The 16,341-nt window shown below is 42.9% G+C and overlaps 1 protein-coding gene across 7 annotated transcripts in view; it reads right to left on the minus strand.

Annotated features, from left to right (window-relative positions):
• The window catches only part of STOX2 (storkhead box 2), a 127,692-nt gene that overhangs the window by 18,954 nt on the left and 92,397 nt on the right, over window positions 1-16,341 (minus strand). Inside the window, exons 1-3 of one of the 7 annotated variants that reach the window (XM_090138900.1) lie at window positions 12,216-12,268; window positions 4,888-4,959; window positions 4,614-4,699 (exon numbers count right to left, since the gene is read on the minus strand). The exons of 2 other annotated variants lie outside the window; for them this stretch is intronic. Coding sequence is in view for 1 of the 5 variants with exons in the window: in XM_090138898.1 (XP_089995024.1) it covers window positions 6,677-6,731 (55 nt within the window). In the remaining 4 variants the exon portion in view is untranslated. Of the gene's footprint in view, window positions 1-4,613; window positions 4,700-4,887; window positions 4,960-6,676; window positions 6,777-11,943; window positions 12,027-12,215; window positions 12,291-16,341 lie in introns of those variants that run through there. 4 more of the 7 variants (XM_090138899.1, XM_031607511.2, XM_090138901.1 and 1 more) reach the window with 4 other exon arrangements.

Genomic DNA, 16,341 nt, shown 5'->3' on the forward strand with positions numbered 1-16,341 from the left:
TTGCAACAATCCCATCACCGCAGTTTTCCTCCAGCTTCAACACAGCACACCTCAAGACCCTCCTCCTGAGTGATGACAGAGTGAGGACCTTAACATATAACCTGTTCTGGACATTTTCAACTATACATGCCCAAGAAGTTCCTGCCAGAAGTGCTCTCTGCATGCAAGCAGTATCAGTGAGAGAGGTTGTAGACAGCTTACAGGGAAATGTGATGAGGTGTAATTCCACATGACTCAGGAATAAATGCTGATTGTCCCTTCATCATTGGAGAAAGGATAAAGAACATCACAGTTATTAATTACTGTTTACTGATAACTATGCCTGCTATCAGATGAAATTTGTCTATCCCTGTTATCACTGAGACACACAAGTCACCACTGTGCTTTGTCTAGGAGAATGGTTTCTTTAATGGTTAATTCCACGTCTAAAAAGCATCAGTTACACCAAGAATCATGCAGATTGAGGTAGGCAATTTCAGAAGCCTTTGATATGCAGAGGATGGGTGCCACAGATGTCCTTGTGAGCAGACCTGGGCTGGGAGCAGCCCGGCCCTCTCCCCGGACAACACCACACCTGCAGGGCACACCTTTGGGTTCACCCTGCTGGGGCTTGTTAACTTAAACCTAACTGAACACGGGTTACACAACAGTAACATTTATCTGGCTTTTGGTCACCTTGCACAATGCACAATTTCCCTTTTCAAAGCAGGCCTCCAGCATGAAATTACTTTTCTAGCTTAGCATGCGGAAAACATTCAGTCTACTTGATTTGGTCACTTCCAGTTGGGTCCTCATTGTCAACAAGCTGAGAGTTTCCACCAAAACATGAACTATTTCTATTTCCCATACCTCCCCCATCAGGTCCTTAGCACAAACACAAACTTTAGCAGAACATGCTATTGCTAGCTAACAAACATTTCACTAACTAGAAATAAGATGACAATTGCACATAAAACCACAACTTAAATGTCTGTAAATGGAATGGAAATGGTCAAAAAATATTTGTTTACATGAGAGCCTTCCTTTCTGTTTTGTAAAGGACTATCACTAGTCATGGCTTTACATTCTTCCATGGAATATTTTTCAATCTTCTTTATGATGAGGCAACTCTTGTTTCACCTCTGCTGCATCCAAATTAACTCTGTAGCCCTCTGTCAGTAATGGTCCGCTGGTGCTAATTAGTGACTCTGGATTTAAAAAGGCTGACACACACTGGTAACACCAGCAGCAGATCCAGTGATAGAAAGTCAAAAGCCCCTCATCCAGGGAGGCTCTAATTTGCCAGGTTTCATCTTAAATATCCCGCGGCTCTGGGAAATTACAAGCACTCAGCGGTTATAGTTAAGTGAACAAACTTTTCTGATGCACAACACAACATTTCCTTGTGTTTATGATTTAATATATTAACATCAATTATGTGTATAAATACTGTCTAGCCCTCTGAACAGAAGGTTGACTACAACTTTTTTTAGGAAAGATCCATTTAAAAAAAAAATCAAATCTGCTTTTCCTACTTTTTTTTTTTTTCTTTTGGAAGACCACATCGCTTACACAAACCATCCAGCATATGGCTCCTGTTAGCTCTGGCTGATGCTTGTCTCAAGCAGCTTTCTTTTGAAACCAAATTACTATCCTTGACTTTCATATGTTTATGTTCCCAATTAAATGAAAACTGAAGCTCAGAAAGCAGTTTTCACCAGCTGACTGCAAGCTCTGTTTAAATACTAACTATATATTTATATGTATATGTATATAGTTTCAGCTCTGTTACTGCAGTGTCTTTCCAATGATCTCTTTAAATAAATTTTAGAAGTTTTTCTACGCTTTTTAAGTGGTACCTCATTTTAAAGTGTCTAAGCATATAACAAACAATAAATAGGGGCTGTCCTCATTTATGCTTAGGGGATTTATAATGCTACCCTGTGAGAAAACAATAATTTCTGTTACTTAGAACAAGAGATTAATTAACAAATAAAATAAACACTTTCCTCCTACATAGCACATCTCTTCAATGGATTTCAGAACATTCAGAAAAACAGAGTAACCATAGCCATCTTCAACATACAAATGAGAAAGTGATAGTCTGCAACTGAGCTGGCAAAGGAAATTCACCTCTCCCTAAACCATATGAACCAGAGCCTTTCCTGTGCCAGTTTACCTACTGAAAGTCAGGGTACCACCATCCTGGCAGAAAATGAGCTACACTGTATTTCTCACCATCTATCAGTAATTAAACTACCAGCTACATACAGATGACAGAATTTTAATTAGTAATTCTGCTGCTGGAAAGAAGTGACTTAGAAGTCAAACTCTGTCTCATGAAGTTTGCATGAGGACTGTTTGAAAAATCACCTCTTGACTTATGAATGGAACCGATTCAGTACAGCCATTCAAAAAGAAAATTCAGAAAATTACAATGCAAAGCCACAATTTATTAGACTTTATATATACTCCTTCCTTGAAATGCTGAAGAAACCCTCTGATTACACTATGCATGCTGTGAAATACAGAAAGCCAAATTGGCCATCCTGGCTCTCAACACCTCTGTAGCCTTTTACCTCCTATGGCCCCAAATAAGCTCTAAACGCAATTTCTGGCCTGGTTTCCATGGGAAATGAAGCTTGCACAAACACAGTCTGGGTACGTTCATGTGCCAGAGATGTCGAGACTCAGTAGACAACAGAGACTCTACAGCAGTGAGCACTTACTACACATGCTCCAACTGCTTGCAGCATGGGGCAGAGCCACGTCCTACCAGACACGAGAGATCCTAGTCAGAAAACACACACCAGGTCACTACTTCTACTGCTTACAGGGTTCTGCAATTAATCAGAAAGCATCAAACAACTAGAGTGCTTCATGGCACCTCATGGCCATAGATGTAGTTTCAACAAAAATTCCCTACACACATTTTCTTGGTAACAACATGTTTTGGTCAACAATCAACCACTGTTTCAATCCAGGAAGAACTAGAGAAAGCTGCTCTTCAAACACAAGAGAAGTAACAAAAAACTACCAGTAAGGGACAGAAAGAAGGCTATTCAACTACTGTATTTTCACTATTATTACTATTACTCACTATTACTATTCAACTACTATATTTTCTCTTCTTCCGCCCCCCCAAAATACTGAAAGTGAAAAGTCTCTTTTAGGAAAAGCACATTTTCAAGTTGACTTGCAGAAGCAACAGATGCCCCACAGGTAACATACCTGGCCTGGGTTGCACATTACTCCCTTTTCACCCAAACCTCAACATAACTGAATCACTCTAATCACAGAACACTTGCTTAGATGTGGCAAACTGAACTTTTCATACGTGAACTCACAATGATGATATACGATTGCCATTTTAAGCCAGATCATGCTTTCATCTCATTGAACAACATGAGGGAGCAGAAGGACATGCAGATTTCTATGTTACCCAGATTACCCTGAAATGCCTTGGATCTGCACTAGCATATCGTAAGAAAGAACACATTTTACTAACCAAATCTGAAATAAAGAAAATTAGAAATTACATTGTTTTCACTGTTCTCAGCCATAGCTAAGTCTTCACTTTAAACCCCATTTTGGAGTATTTGTGGGACAATGCAGCAAGCTGTGCTTACTGGATGGTTACGCATATCAGAGGGCTGATTTTCAATAAGAAAAGTTAAAGATTCTGCCATTTATTCACATTTAAGAGCAGGTTAAACAAAGGCATGTCAAGTGCAGTAGCAGACATTCTCTAAACAGGAAGCTCATTCTGCACCTCCAAAACTCACACACATCAAAATATACCTTCTCTTGCAGATACAGATACACTTCAAGAATGCAACCTGGCCATGTGACCAGTACAACTTTAACCAGTCTGAAGAAAACACAGCAACCCTAACAGTGAGCAACCACATGATAAATACTTGCCTCTGAACAAAGTTCTAGTTCTCTACCAGTTATGAACTGCACTTCGATTACGTACATTTATCTTTTCACTTGGTCAGACCCAACTAAAAGCACGATCTCCAGGTTCATCAAGTGCCACACTGCATTTGGAAAGAGGTGCTAAAATACCCACGGTCTCCAGATTTGTCTTACATACATTTCTCCTGAGTATTTGCTGAAATTTAAAAATTTCCTTTTCTTGGTTCATGTCCAGTGGTCAGCTGCCTCCTGATCCAAAGTGATATATATCCCAGCACGTGTTATGACTATAAGCATAAAAAGTTTCTGCTGGAGCACGGAACTTTCCCAGAGAGGATTCAGTTGAGATTTTTTGAGGTACTGCTTATCCTGGGATGAAGGAGGGTAGAACTGCTGTTTTGTTTTGTTTTTTTAATATATTGTGTGCTTTAGAATGTGTTTACACAAATTGTAATTTTCAAACACATCTCTTAGTAAACGTCCATGTCTATATTCCTGGCACACAATATGTTAAAAAAGGGGGACTTACCTGAACCCCTATGATCTGGTTCCATGCTCCAGTACAGTATCCAGAGTAGCTGTGATGTAAGAACACTGTGCATATTGGGGCTTTATATCACTGTGGAAGCTGGCAGCAGCAGAGATCAGTGCCATAGGACCTGAAAGAAGAAAAACAAAGCATGCTTTTAGGCAGCAATATGCCGAACACCCACCTCTTTAAGAAGGAAGTAGAGGCTTCCAGAAAATAAAAGAGAATGCAGTATCTGTGCAGCTCCACCGAAGGGAATGCCATTTCACACTTATTTTCACATAAGCACAAGAAATAAATGGTTAAAAAATGAAGGGGAGGAGGAAGCAGAGAATCTAAAGGGCCCTACAAATACAACTCCCACATCGTGTTTTGAAAACAACTCTCTCCTTTTTGCCCCATTTCCACGGCACAGCTGGAATCCCGTTCTGACACCACCCCGTTTCGAAGGCACTCACAGTCTTAGCAAAGCACCTCTCCACTGCAGTGCCTCAGGATTCTGCAGTGTCACTCCTCTTCTGCCTGGCTCTCTGCAAAGTGAAGTCATAGGAATGGATCAGCCAACCTGACTTCTCACTACCCTGCCCAGAATCCTTTGTGAACTGAAATGAGTCATCGCTCTGAAAAAATCCACCACGCAATGTTCCAGGTTTCTCCCTACGTCTGCGCTGGCTTCTTTGTCTTTGAAACCAAGTGCCTCTGCTTCTGGAACTGTGCCCAGCTGCATTGTACAGGATAACAAGCCAGCCTCCTCATTAAGTGGACAAGAAAGCTATTTACATGCATTAGCAAAGACAAGTTAAAGCTCTAACCCTCCGGTCAAGATAAAAAACATACCCCCAAAATCTCTTCCTGATTTAACACACACACCCCCACAACACACAAAACCACAAATGCTCAGACATACATATACGCATACACACACACACGCTTACACAGAGCTGTATTTTCCTGAATTATTCACTATTTGAACACGACACTAATTTTTACTCTATTGATTCACAGAAAAGACTTACTCTCCTTTGTCAGTCCTGAAGAATGCTGCAGCCCTGCACGTAACAGACTGCATTGCTCTACACTGGATCAAAGTTGTGCTGCTGCAACTGTTTATCAAAAAATTAAAAGCAGTGGACAAGTTCTTGCAAGCTCGTTTTTCATCATTCCATTCACCGTTTGGGCTCACAACAAAGTGAGCCCTGAAACCCCGCCAGGCAGAAAACGTCAAACTGCTCCAACTGCTGAGAGCCAGTGGAGCTGCCTCAGCTTCTGCTGCTCCTGACAAAGAAAGTAATGCTCAGAACGAGGTCACTGTGTCACCATCTCACTCCCAGTGCTAGGTTTTCCATTGCTTGCTGAGGATATGCTAAGCTGAAGCATCGGAAAAACACAGAAGAGGAAGGAACAGCATGTGATGAGGGACAGATGCAGCCTGGAAGGAACATTTTGAGTTATTTGGGAATTTTGATAGAAAGAAACATTTAAAATTGTCTTTACTGCAAAAGAGCTATTTCTAGTGGTGATCTGTCAAAATGAGAAGACCAGGCAGGCAGAAACAGGAGCAAACAAAACAAGGAGTAGTGCCATGGGACCCTTCTTTAAAGGCTCCCGTATTCCAAGACTCTGAAGTGTGGCAGGCACATAACCCTCACACTCCTGAGCACAGCACTTGAGGACCCACCTCTGCTGGGTCACAGTGACTTTCCCCCGAAGTGAGCACTCTGCTGCCAGCCCAGCCTTGCGATGACCCCAGCAGTGAAAGAGTCTGGCCCAGCCTGAAACAGCTCTGTGTTTCAAGAGGACGGTACAGAGCTGGGTAGCTCCACTCACAGATCACTCTTGTTCACAGCTCTGTGCCAACTGTTATGCAGTAAAGCCATAGTACAACCAAGTTGATTTACAAGTGTAAGGCACGCAGGGTGCTCTGCTACACCTGCACTCACACAGCAGCCAGGATCTCAACATTAAAAGCTGAGAGTCTGCTACACACACAGTCATCAGTTCCTGTGTTCATTCCAGGAAATCTTCCTTCAGCTTCACAGGAGCTTTGCCTTCCCCAAGGCTCCAAGATCAGCCACAAAGCTTCCAGTGAATCCAACTTGGCACTCCCAATGTTTGGATCCCCCAGGATTACCCCGTGGAAACTCAGCTTGCTTGTCTGCTGAGCCCACACCCACTGCACTGCAATGAAACTCATTTCAAGAAGAAACATTTCTGTGTGCTTAGAAGTGAATTACAGCACGCACTTACTGCACAAAAGAACAGGAGCAGCTTCAGGGGATGCCGAAGGTGGAAGGCCAACCATTGTACATCAGCACTCAGCTGCTGGAGCCTGCAGATGAAGAAGCCATGGCTACCCATCACAGGCCATCTGCCATGATCACCACTTCCATCAGAAGTGGCCTCACTGAGCACCCCAGGGAAAACGGCCACTAATGGCACGGCTCCAGAAGAAACCAGATCAAAGGACATTAGAAAGATGCAAGGTCATTCAGACCTCATTTTCCTGGCTGTAAGAAGCACATTCTTTTAGGGTGCTCATGTGAGTGTCCCTCCTGTTTTGTTAATCTTTCTGACTTACAGTTCTTAAAAAACCCACAACCAGAATCCTGTACCATATTCTAGCGCTCCTACCAATTTCTCACCTGCATCACATACAGTGAAATTTACATTTCCAGGCTTTTGGTGGATACCCTGCTTTACATGAACCAAAAATGAAAGTTGCTTTTTTCACAGCTGTACTGCACTGGCAGTCAGCTGTCACAGGCCCCACGAATGACCTCTTGCAGGTATCTTTTTATGCTGTTTCAAACAGATGAATTGGAGGCAAGACTCCAAGCTTTGGCTCCCAAGACTGCAACATGGCCCACTGACACTTCATCACTCACTCACTGGGTATGAAGCCTGCCTATCCAAGTCTTCTATTTTAAGTATCTCCACTTTGCTATAGAGCCACAGAAACTAAAATGGAAAACAAGTGACACTTAACATCTTGCCTACACAGGTTAAAACCAGAACCCAGTGCAACACTTGCTAAGTTACTTGCTAAGTAACACTTGTTACTATCCAGTAAACAGTGTCTGCATGAGCCCATGAGCCTTTACAGAAGAATCAGAACAATCCACAAAACTTCACCCCAAGATAGCTGGTGGCTGAAACAATGTGTTTTTAGAAAACCACCAACACAGGCAAGTAAGTAACAATTTTAAATCATGGGAAGAATTTTCTAAGTTACATTTTACAGCCGGGACTGTACGGTGGGATGGGAGGAAACTAAAGAACAGCAAAATATTGATTTATTTTCTTGCACAGAAGCCTGTTACTATAAATTCTTTGAATTAATACTAAAGGTAGAGTGTTACTAACCTAAAAATAAATAAATAGATGGATAGATAGACAGGTGGAGAGACAGATAAGGCCTGCCTATTTTCTGGCAGTACATAGTTTAAATGCAAGGAAAGATAGAAGCATTGAAAAGGACCCAACGTTTCACAAGATAGCACAAGCATGTGAGAAACAAAAGAAGAGAAAACCAGCAATGATAAACCTCGATGTTTTTTTAGGGCAGGAATCTCATAAAAGATCCCTTTGCCAACACCCCTAGAAGAGAAGAACATGGCTGGTGGAGCACAACAATCAGCTGCCTTAGCCCCTCACTCCTCCCTATCGACTTCAGCATAGCCAGCACAGTGTCAGAGTGACTGGGAATGCTGCAGCACACACACAGCAAGTCAGCAGCTGAAATTCTTGGAAGATGAAAGGATGATTAGCAACACACGCCAACTCCTCTTATTTGTATTGATTGCTGTAACTGTGGCAGGATTTTCATCCCAAAGATAACACTGAGGTGGTTACAGCTTTGCAAACAAATAGTGATGACTGGCAGATAACTTCAGGTTAGAGTAAGAGTCTGCAACACTGAACCAAGTCCCATGGTACTGCAGCAGCCTTTAACAGCTCAGTTTTTCCTGGCTAGGAGAGAACTGATGAAAAGGCCAGGGATGGAATCAATTATAATAGTGCCAAAGTGGTTTTAAAAAGAAAAGGTTAGACACTCCAAAGACTTAGCAGCTTAGAGTTCACTGGGTCATTTCCAACTAGTGTAACTACCAGCAAATGCAGAAATCAAAACCTACCTCCCCAAATAAATGACATATCTGGAACCAGAGGATCCCTCAGTTGAACAGTTCACTAGATTAAATGTATTTCCTCCCGTCCATCTCACATGGATTTTGCTCAATTTTACTGAATACTCATTATATTACAGTAAACCAAAACTTTCAACGGGTGTTTTACTACTATTACAAGAGTAAAGCCTTCCCGCATGCTATTCTTCTTATATTTTTTTTTTAAGCAAAAATTCAAGAATCTGAAAATTTCCCTGTCCATGAGGCATAAACTGAACAGGATATTTCAAACATGGACAGAATTATCAACTTCACAGACAACTACCTCTTGTGAGATTTCTTACCTATTTCCTAATTCACACACTCGCATGTTTACACTTTGAATAATCATCACTAATCCACCAGTTCCACCAATTTGACACCAGCAACATGCAGACCATGCTCCTGAAGTGGCAGAACCAAAGGTATTACAGCATGACATCCTCCCATGCTCGCTGCACTGCCTTCCACAATACTGCTGACGTCACTGCTTTGCCAAATGGTTCATCTGTCTCACTCAGCTGCTGCCAGGCCCTTCTGAGGCCCTCGTTAGCTATCTTAATGAACCTGAGCAACTGTGACCAGACAGCCCACCCTTCAGATTTCTAATGCAACTATTACAAACTAGACACTCACTGCACATAATACAGTTAACCTTTTCCTGGGATGAGAACTGGATGTTCCTCTTTTTTCTCCCCTGTACTCTAACCAGGGCTCAACAATCATAGAATCCTTAGAGTTGGAAGACATCTCTAAAGGCCATCTAGTCCACTTCCCCTGCAATGAACGGGGACATCCACAGCTAGATCAAGTTGCTCAGAGCCTGGTCCAGCCTGGCATTGAAAGTCTCCAGGGACAGGGCATCCTTGTGCTCCTCAAGTGTTGCCATGACCCAGTTTTCTGAAAGATGACAGCACGTAAAAATAGTTGTGTGTTTGCCCTCTTATCCAGTAGAGAGGAAACTAAAGTAGGATATAAGACTGGGCTCCTGAGGTGACCTCAGGAACTGCTGATGGTCTCAAATGACACTGAACTAAACCCAAAGGCCATCAATAGGAAGATGAGTAACTTCTTGAACAGGTTTGGCAAATGTCCACATGAAATTCTTAGATTAAAACATAGGGGATGTATAAATTCAAGCTCTGGATTAAGTACATTTCATGGCATGGTAGGAGAACATGCCGCACTAACCAGCCCTCACTTACCAGGGCTGAACAGAGCCTTAAAAGTAAGTTTTGAAATCTGTGCTGTTTCTTCTGTTCTGTTTGGTACCGAGAAATTTTAGCCTTAAAGCTAATGCACAGGCTGCTTAAAGAAAAGCCTAGGCTGTGAAGATTGAAATATGGTCAGTGGCAGATTGCAGGGCAAAACAAGAAACAACAGATATAAAGAAAAACACAAGAAAGGTTAAAAGGAAATACAAGGAAAAAGATGATTGTTTGATTCCTAAAGCAGGCGATGCAGCAGATGTGATGCTAGTGATGAAAGAAGACTTGCTAAAAGAATCCAAATGCTTAGCGGGGCTGAACGGAAGCAGGAATAACAACCAAATGGTGAGAAATAAACTTTCCAGCTGTACGAAGGCTGGGAAAATCAGGACTGCTGGAATAAGCAAAGTGGGAACGGCTGTGTGTTCTGGTGAAGAGAGAAGTGAACAAAGGGACAGTTGTTTTCCACAAGCCAATCTGCATGTGCTCTGCATCCACCAGGCGCTCGCCTTTGTTTTGTTTTCTAGGCTGACCTTCACCCTGTGCTACAAAGGACTCAATGAAAGCCTCCATTCCCAGCCCCAATTAAAAGCCTGAGAGAACGAACACATCTTGCTATCAGCCCAGAGCTGAAACCCAATTGCCAGTGCTGCAGCAGAGGGAGCATCCTCCAAAGCTCGTGCTCTGATGGAGGGAACCTGCATCCTCCAGTGACTGCAGATGGGCTGTCACTCTTTGGAGCTTGTAAGGTTCCTAAAAAGAAGCATTCGGTTAGTTCTTCAATGGGTTGCTTCTAAGCTTTTATAATGCAGGAGCAAAGCCAGTAGAAGGATGGGAATTTAAGGGGACAATAGAGAAAACAGAGAGTACATTAGTTTGCATGCTAATAAGGTACATATGCAGTACCACTCCACTGAGGGAGCAAGCAGTTTGGGCAGTCTGAACCTAAACATGTGAAAGCAGTTAAACATGTCATCACCAATACTGTCTTCAGAAGTTTACTGCTGCTTTATGAGAACCTCTTCAAAATACACGCACAAGTAGTTTCTAGAAAGGAGGTGTAATCCACCAGGGCTTGAAAATGCGTGGCTTCCCAAAGTGTCTTGTGTGTCATGTATGGTCTGCCAAGCCTCTGCAGGAGGATTTTGCTTAATTTGTGGTATTGTATTTTAATTGTGGTACTACGTTTAATTGAGATGTTGCACTGCAGCTTTATTAGCAGCATCTGGTTTGGTTCACTCCCTGATCCCAGTTTGGGGAATCTCTGGGTACAGGGATAAGATGGAAATGGACTGCAAGGCTTTCGTTTGAAAGAATAATTCACAGCCAGAATTACCACCACGTAATTATACCTTTGGAAATCCAAACTTACCCTGGAATAAGAGTGATTTTTAAACTTGATTTAGCTTAAATACCTTCCAAATATTACACCAATGATTGCAGTTGTATACATATAATCCTGCTAAATTCCTCTGTAGGAACTTTCATATCACACATTAAAAAAAAAAAAGTGAAAACAAAAAATGAAATCAATTGTAATTAACAGTCAAAACAGAATACAAATTTTAATAGAGATGGAAATGTGTCTTCCTGTTCAGTAACACCCCTCCCAACGCATCCAAAAAGTAACATTTAAAACAAAGGAATTATTCTTTTCTTTTAATAATATTTTTTTCCTGGGTTCTGGTAACTTCACTACTGAAGACAGAAAACCACTGAAATTTAAAGTTACCAATTCTATTTCTCTAAAAACTTCCTGTTATGGTCCAAGGCAGAGACATTAAAAGAGCCAAGTTTGGTTCCTATTGCCATATGTTGTTTCTAATAGTCACAGCTTGTGTTTCAAAACCGATGTAGGTTTGCACTTCCCTTTATCTACATTGAATGCTGCTGTACTCTCAGTACTTCTGAAAATAAGGACAGTCATGGAGGAGCCTAATTTTAGACACTCGTTTCTGCAATCTGGCAATAAAGCTCAGATTTGAATGTGAACAGAATCCATGCATGCAAGTTACTTAGTAATATCTGAAAGTCTCAGGCCTAACGTCTAAAGTTATGCATCTCCTTCATATTTGAACAGTTAAGACCCTAAGAGTCTACTTAATGGCATAAATGTTTTACTAATATGTATTTCATCTTGTACCTGAGGAACTTCTCTCAGTGGAATTTTTAGTGTCACAGCTGTTTACAAGATATGCTTTGTTTTTACAAAGTCATATTCTTCAGCTGAAGAAGAGGGATAGTAACAAGGAATTAGACAAAATAATTCCACTATTCTAGGATGAGAAAGTTCTAACTTCCCAGTGACATCTTCCTGCTGATAACATAAGACTTTTCAAGGGTAGGAACAACTTTGCCAAAAATAATCACCACTGATTTGCCCCTGACACAAAGCCTCTGACTATCATTCATCACCTATGCAGACAGGTATGATGCATGTGTGTTTGCCAGACCGCTCCCTGGGAAGTGCTAGCAGAATGCCAATGATACACATGCACAGAGAGCTGGACGGCTCCTTCCTACAGCAGTGAAGTCACAGTACAGGCCCTGTGATATCACAGCATTCTCCATAGCAACAGCCTATGAGGTCACAAATAACAGATTATCACTTTGCTGCAGGATTAAGGGAAATAAGAGGCTGGTCTGTCAGGAAGATGGGTTTTGCTTCAAATAAAGGGAATTAGGAGAATGCTGAAAATAAATGGGCTTTAAATTGTTTTGTCTGACAAGTTCCCTTTCTTAGCTGGTACTGTAAAATAAGATACTGCTTTCATTGACAGCTCTGAAGGAACTGAGTGAACTGGAGGCTCTCTCTTGAGTTATTACACAGCAGATGAATCCTGAAACAACTTTCGTATCTTTTGACTCATCAGTTGTTTGGTTTTGCAAGTGCAGACAGACCCCTCTCCTCCCACTTCTTGCTAGCTACTTTCTTCACAGGTGTTCAAAGCGGGTGCTAAAATAAAAAAAGAACACATGCACAAAAAAAGAAAAAAAAAACACAACAGAAAAGGAACAAGAAGTCTGGACACATCTTGTATCAGAACATCTTATTGCTAACATAAGAATCTGGGAAGATAATCCAAACTGGGATCTATCTTCTGAAAAAAGATTGAAAACAGTACACATTTTAAGCTATGGTGCTTTAAGTACTTGTTTAAAATGCAAAAAGCAGTGATTACTTAGAAGCTTCCCCAGAGAATATGCTTAGAGTCATAGGAATCATTACTGCAAGAATTACTGTTAAAATAGAATACTTGTACCAAAAACTTTTTTCTCAACAGAGAGGGCTTACTCCCTTGTAAATACTGACTTTGAAAGTTTTGTGGCCAGCAGGTAAGGGAGGTGATCCTGCCCCTCTGCTCTGTGCTGTGAGACCTCACCTAGAGCACTGCGTCCAGATGAGGAGTTCTCAGCGCAGGAGAGACATAGGCCTGTTGGAGTGCATCCAGAAGAGGGCCACAAAAATTACCCAAGGGATGGAACACCTCTCTACAAGGACAGGCTGAGAGAGCTGGGGCTGTGCAGCATGGAGAACAGAAGGCTTCCGGGAGACCGAGAGTGGTGGTGAGGCACTGGCACAGGTTGCCCAGAGAGGAGGTGAATGCCCCATCCCTGGAGACAGCCAAGGTCAGGCTGGAGGGGTTCTGAGCACCTGATGGAGCTGTAGGTGTCTCTGTTCACTGCAGGGGGGTTGGACCAGATGGCTTGTAGGGGTCCCTTCCAACTCAAATGATTCTATGATTATTCAGAGATCCTACACTCCATGCACGCTCGTACATTAAACCTCTTTTCCCGAATTTTTGTAGTAATTGCCCACTTTTCCAGACACTTGGCAACTCAGGCAGCCCACTGTCTGCAAACTAACTCACACAGATTCATCTCACATGTGCAGGAGGCCCAACACATCATGTGTGCTACCCATGCTTAATTTATCCATCTGGGACTGTCCCAGATTTAAGATTAAAATCTAGCAAACCTAAAGCAGCCTGTTTTGCAATTTACAACTGGAGTTGTGATGCAACCACGAAATGGTTTTACAGCACGAGAGCATCTTGCAGGTCCAGGAGAATTGTGAGTAAGGCCCTGCTCAGCTTACCCTGGCCTTGGGAGACATCCAGCACCGAGAGCCAGCAGCACTGCCAACTTACTCTAGGGATGGTAGAAAATGGTGGGCAGCTCTGCAGCTGCTGATCAAGCTTTCACCTGCAGTCCTATCATAGAGTCCGGAAAGCTTAGATCTCTATTTTGCAGAGGGACAAGAGTAAAAAAAAAAAAACAAAAAACAAAAAACAAAACAACAACAACAGCAAAAAAACCACTAATAATAAATAACACAGGCAGACCGGTGATCTGCTTCACAGTGTTTTAAATACGCTTTGAAATTCTGCAATGTGCTTAAGAACACATTTGCTTCTTTGCCTTCCAGCCCGGCAGCGAGGAGCCCCGGCTTCCATGTGCCAGCTGTACTCGCTTTGCCACTCAGCACTCCAGCTCTCCGGAGCTGCATACAAACAGCGAGGCTGTGCCAGAGCTAGGCTGGACCCCTCCACTCCCTTTCAACCCGCAGTGAGAAACAGACGGCCGTTCCGCACGGCCCGCCGCCACAGCCCCGTGCCCAAGCCGGTTAGAGGCCAGGCGCCACCCGCGCTGCCGCAGCACGAAAGCGAGCACGCAGACCCCGACGACGAGGGATCTCCGCCCGGCCCGGCACCTCCGCAGCGGCTCCCCCCCGCCGCCTCGCTCCGCCGCCGGCCCGGCATGCCCCGCGCGGGGCTCGGCAGCCCGTCGGCATGGCAACGCGTGGCCGCGGTGCGCCGGGCCCGGTCCGTCAGGAGTCCCCACACTGAGCCCTGCCTTCAGCTGGCAAGCAAAGCTTACACACCAAGAAGCAACGTCCGCCTCGCTTGAAGAAACTAACCCTACCTCTGCACCAAGCACGTTCCTGCATCTTTCAGCCACAACCAGCGCCGGCGTTCTGCCTCACACGCACAGCCCCAAGCTAGCAGGCACACCAGACCTGAGACAAGTGGATCTCAAAAAATAAAACACAATGAAGGTTCTTGTTAAGTGGCTCCTTTGGGGCTGGGATTGTAAGGTTTTATTGCTTGGGTTTTTCACTTTTGGCTTAAAAAAACCAACCAAAAAAAAAAAAAAAAACGACGACAAGGTGATAAAGCATATCTCTATCCAATTCTCCATCACCATGCTATCATTCCCACCTGAAGCACAGGCATACCAGGCTCTTGGTGCTCCAAGAGGCAGCACACCACAAAAATCCCTTTGCACACCACACTCTGGCAACAGGGCAGGTGATGCCAGCCAGGCGCTCCCAGAAGTGAACCTGAGCAGCTGCAGCAAACAAGTAACCCACCCTTGCTGCTAGAAGACTGAACACTTAACTATTTTATGAGACTTTTTAACCCAACACAACTTCACGATTCATGAATGCAAACAACAAAATTATTCTTCTATGGCTGCTGTCAAAGAAGGCTCTACACCTGTACTAATATTTAGGCATTCTCCTTGTCTAAAAAGATATCATCATCTAAATAGATTACAGGAAAAGGAATGGTGAAATGACCAGCTACCTCTATCTTGAATGGATGCAGGAGTTTCTATGCCTCAAACACATTCTGTAAAAACAGAAACCAGCAAACAAAACCTAAAGCTGTAGAGCAAATTGCAACAACATCCTCCACTCCTTTCACTTCTGCCTATAAAATGCTGACTATATAGGCTTTTAGGCAAGCAGGAGATTTTGTTTCCAGAGCCAAATCACAGACTAGCAAAGGTGTCTTGCTGTGGATCCAGAGGATGAATGTGAGCTTTGCTCTCAATGTGGGTCAAAGGTTTTCTTTCAAGTGTATACAGTCATCTTGTTTTTTTAGGGCTGGTCAGTCTTACAGTCCACTAGAATCAACAATCAACCACACAAGGCTGGTGGATATTTACAAGAAAGCTAAAGCACGGTTTATGTCAGAGTAACACGGTGTTTAAGACACAGCTGATGCAAGCCCTAGTGCAAAACTGAAGGTCGGCAGTGTGCTGTGGTCAAGAATCAGCAGAATGACTTCATCCTCCTCCAGTACTCAAACAAAAGGAGGGGAGCTGAGAAGGGACAAGCTGCCAATTAACCACTGATTCAGCCTGAAATTCAATGTTCTTCCCTTTATGAGCTCACTCATCATTTGAATCACTTATGCAAGCTGCATAAATGCTTTTGTTCCAGTAGCTGACATGCAACCCATTACAGAAGTTGGCTAACTTGAAAGGAGTGGAATTTTTCTGCTTGAGCAAGGGAAAAATAAAAATAAAAATCAAGAAAGTAACATGGCAGGGCATTACCAATACTGAAAAGCAACTACTACCATTCAAGCTGGACTAAGAACTGCTGTGTGGCACTAGACATGCTAGGTACCCTGCCCTGCATCCTGCCCTGCAACTACACACTGAAAATGTCCATATAATTTTATTATAATAACTGATTTCCCACAGAATTCCTTTGGCTCCCATTTGTCGTTAATATTTGAGACCTTTA

Source organism: Phasianus colchicus, chromosome 4 (assembly GCF_987193195.1).
Source record: "Phasianus colchicus chromosome 4, bPhaCol1.hap1.1, whole genome shotgun sequence".
Classification (NCBI taxonomy): Eukaryota; Metazoa; Chordata; class Aves; order Galliformes; family Phasianidae; genus Phasianus; species Phasianus colchicus.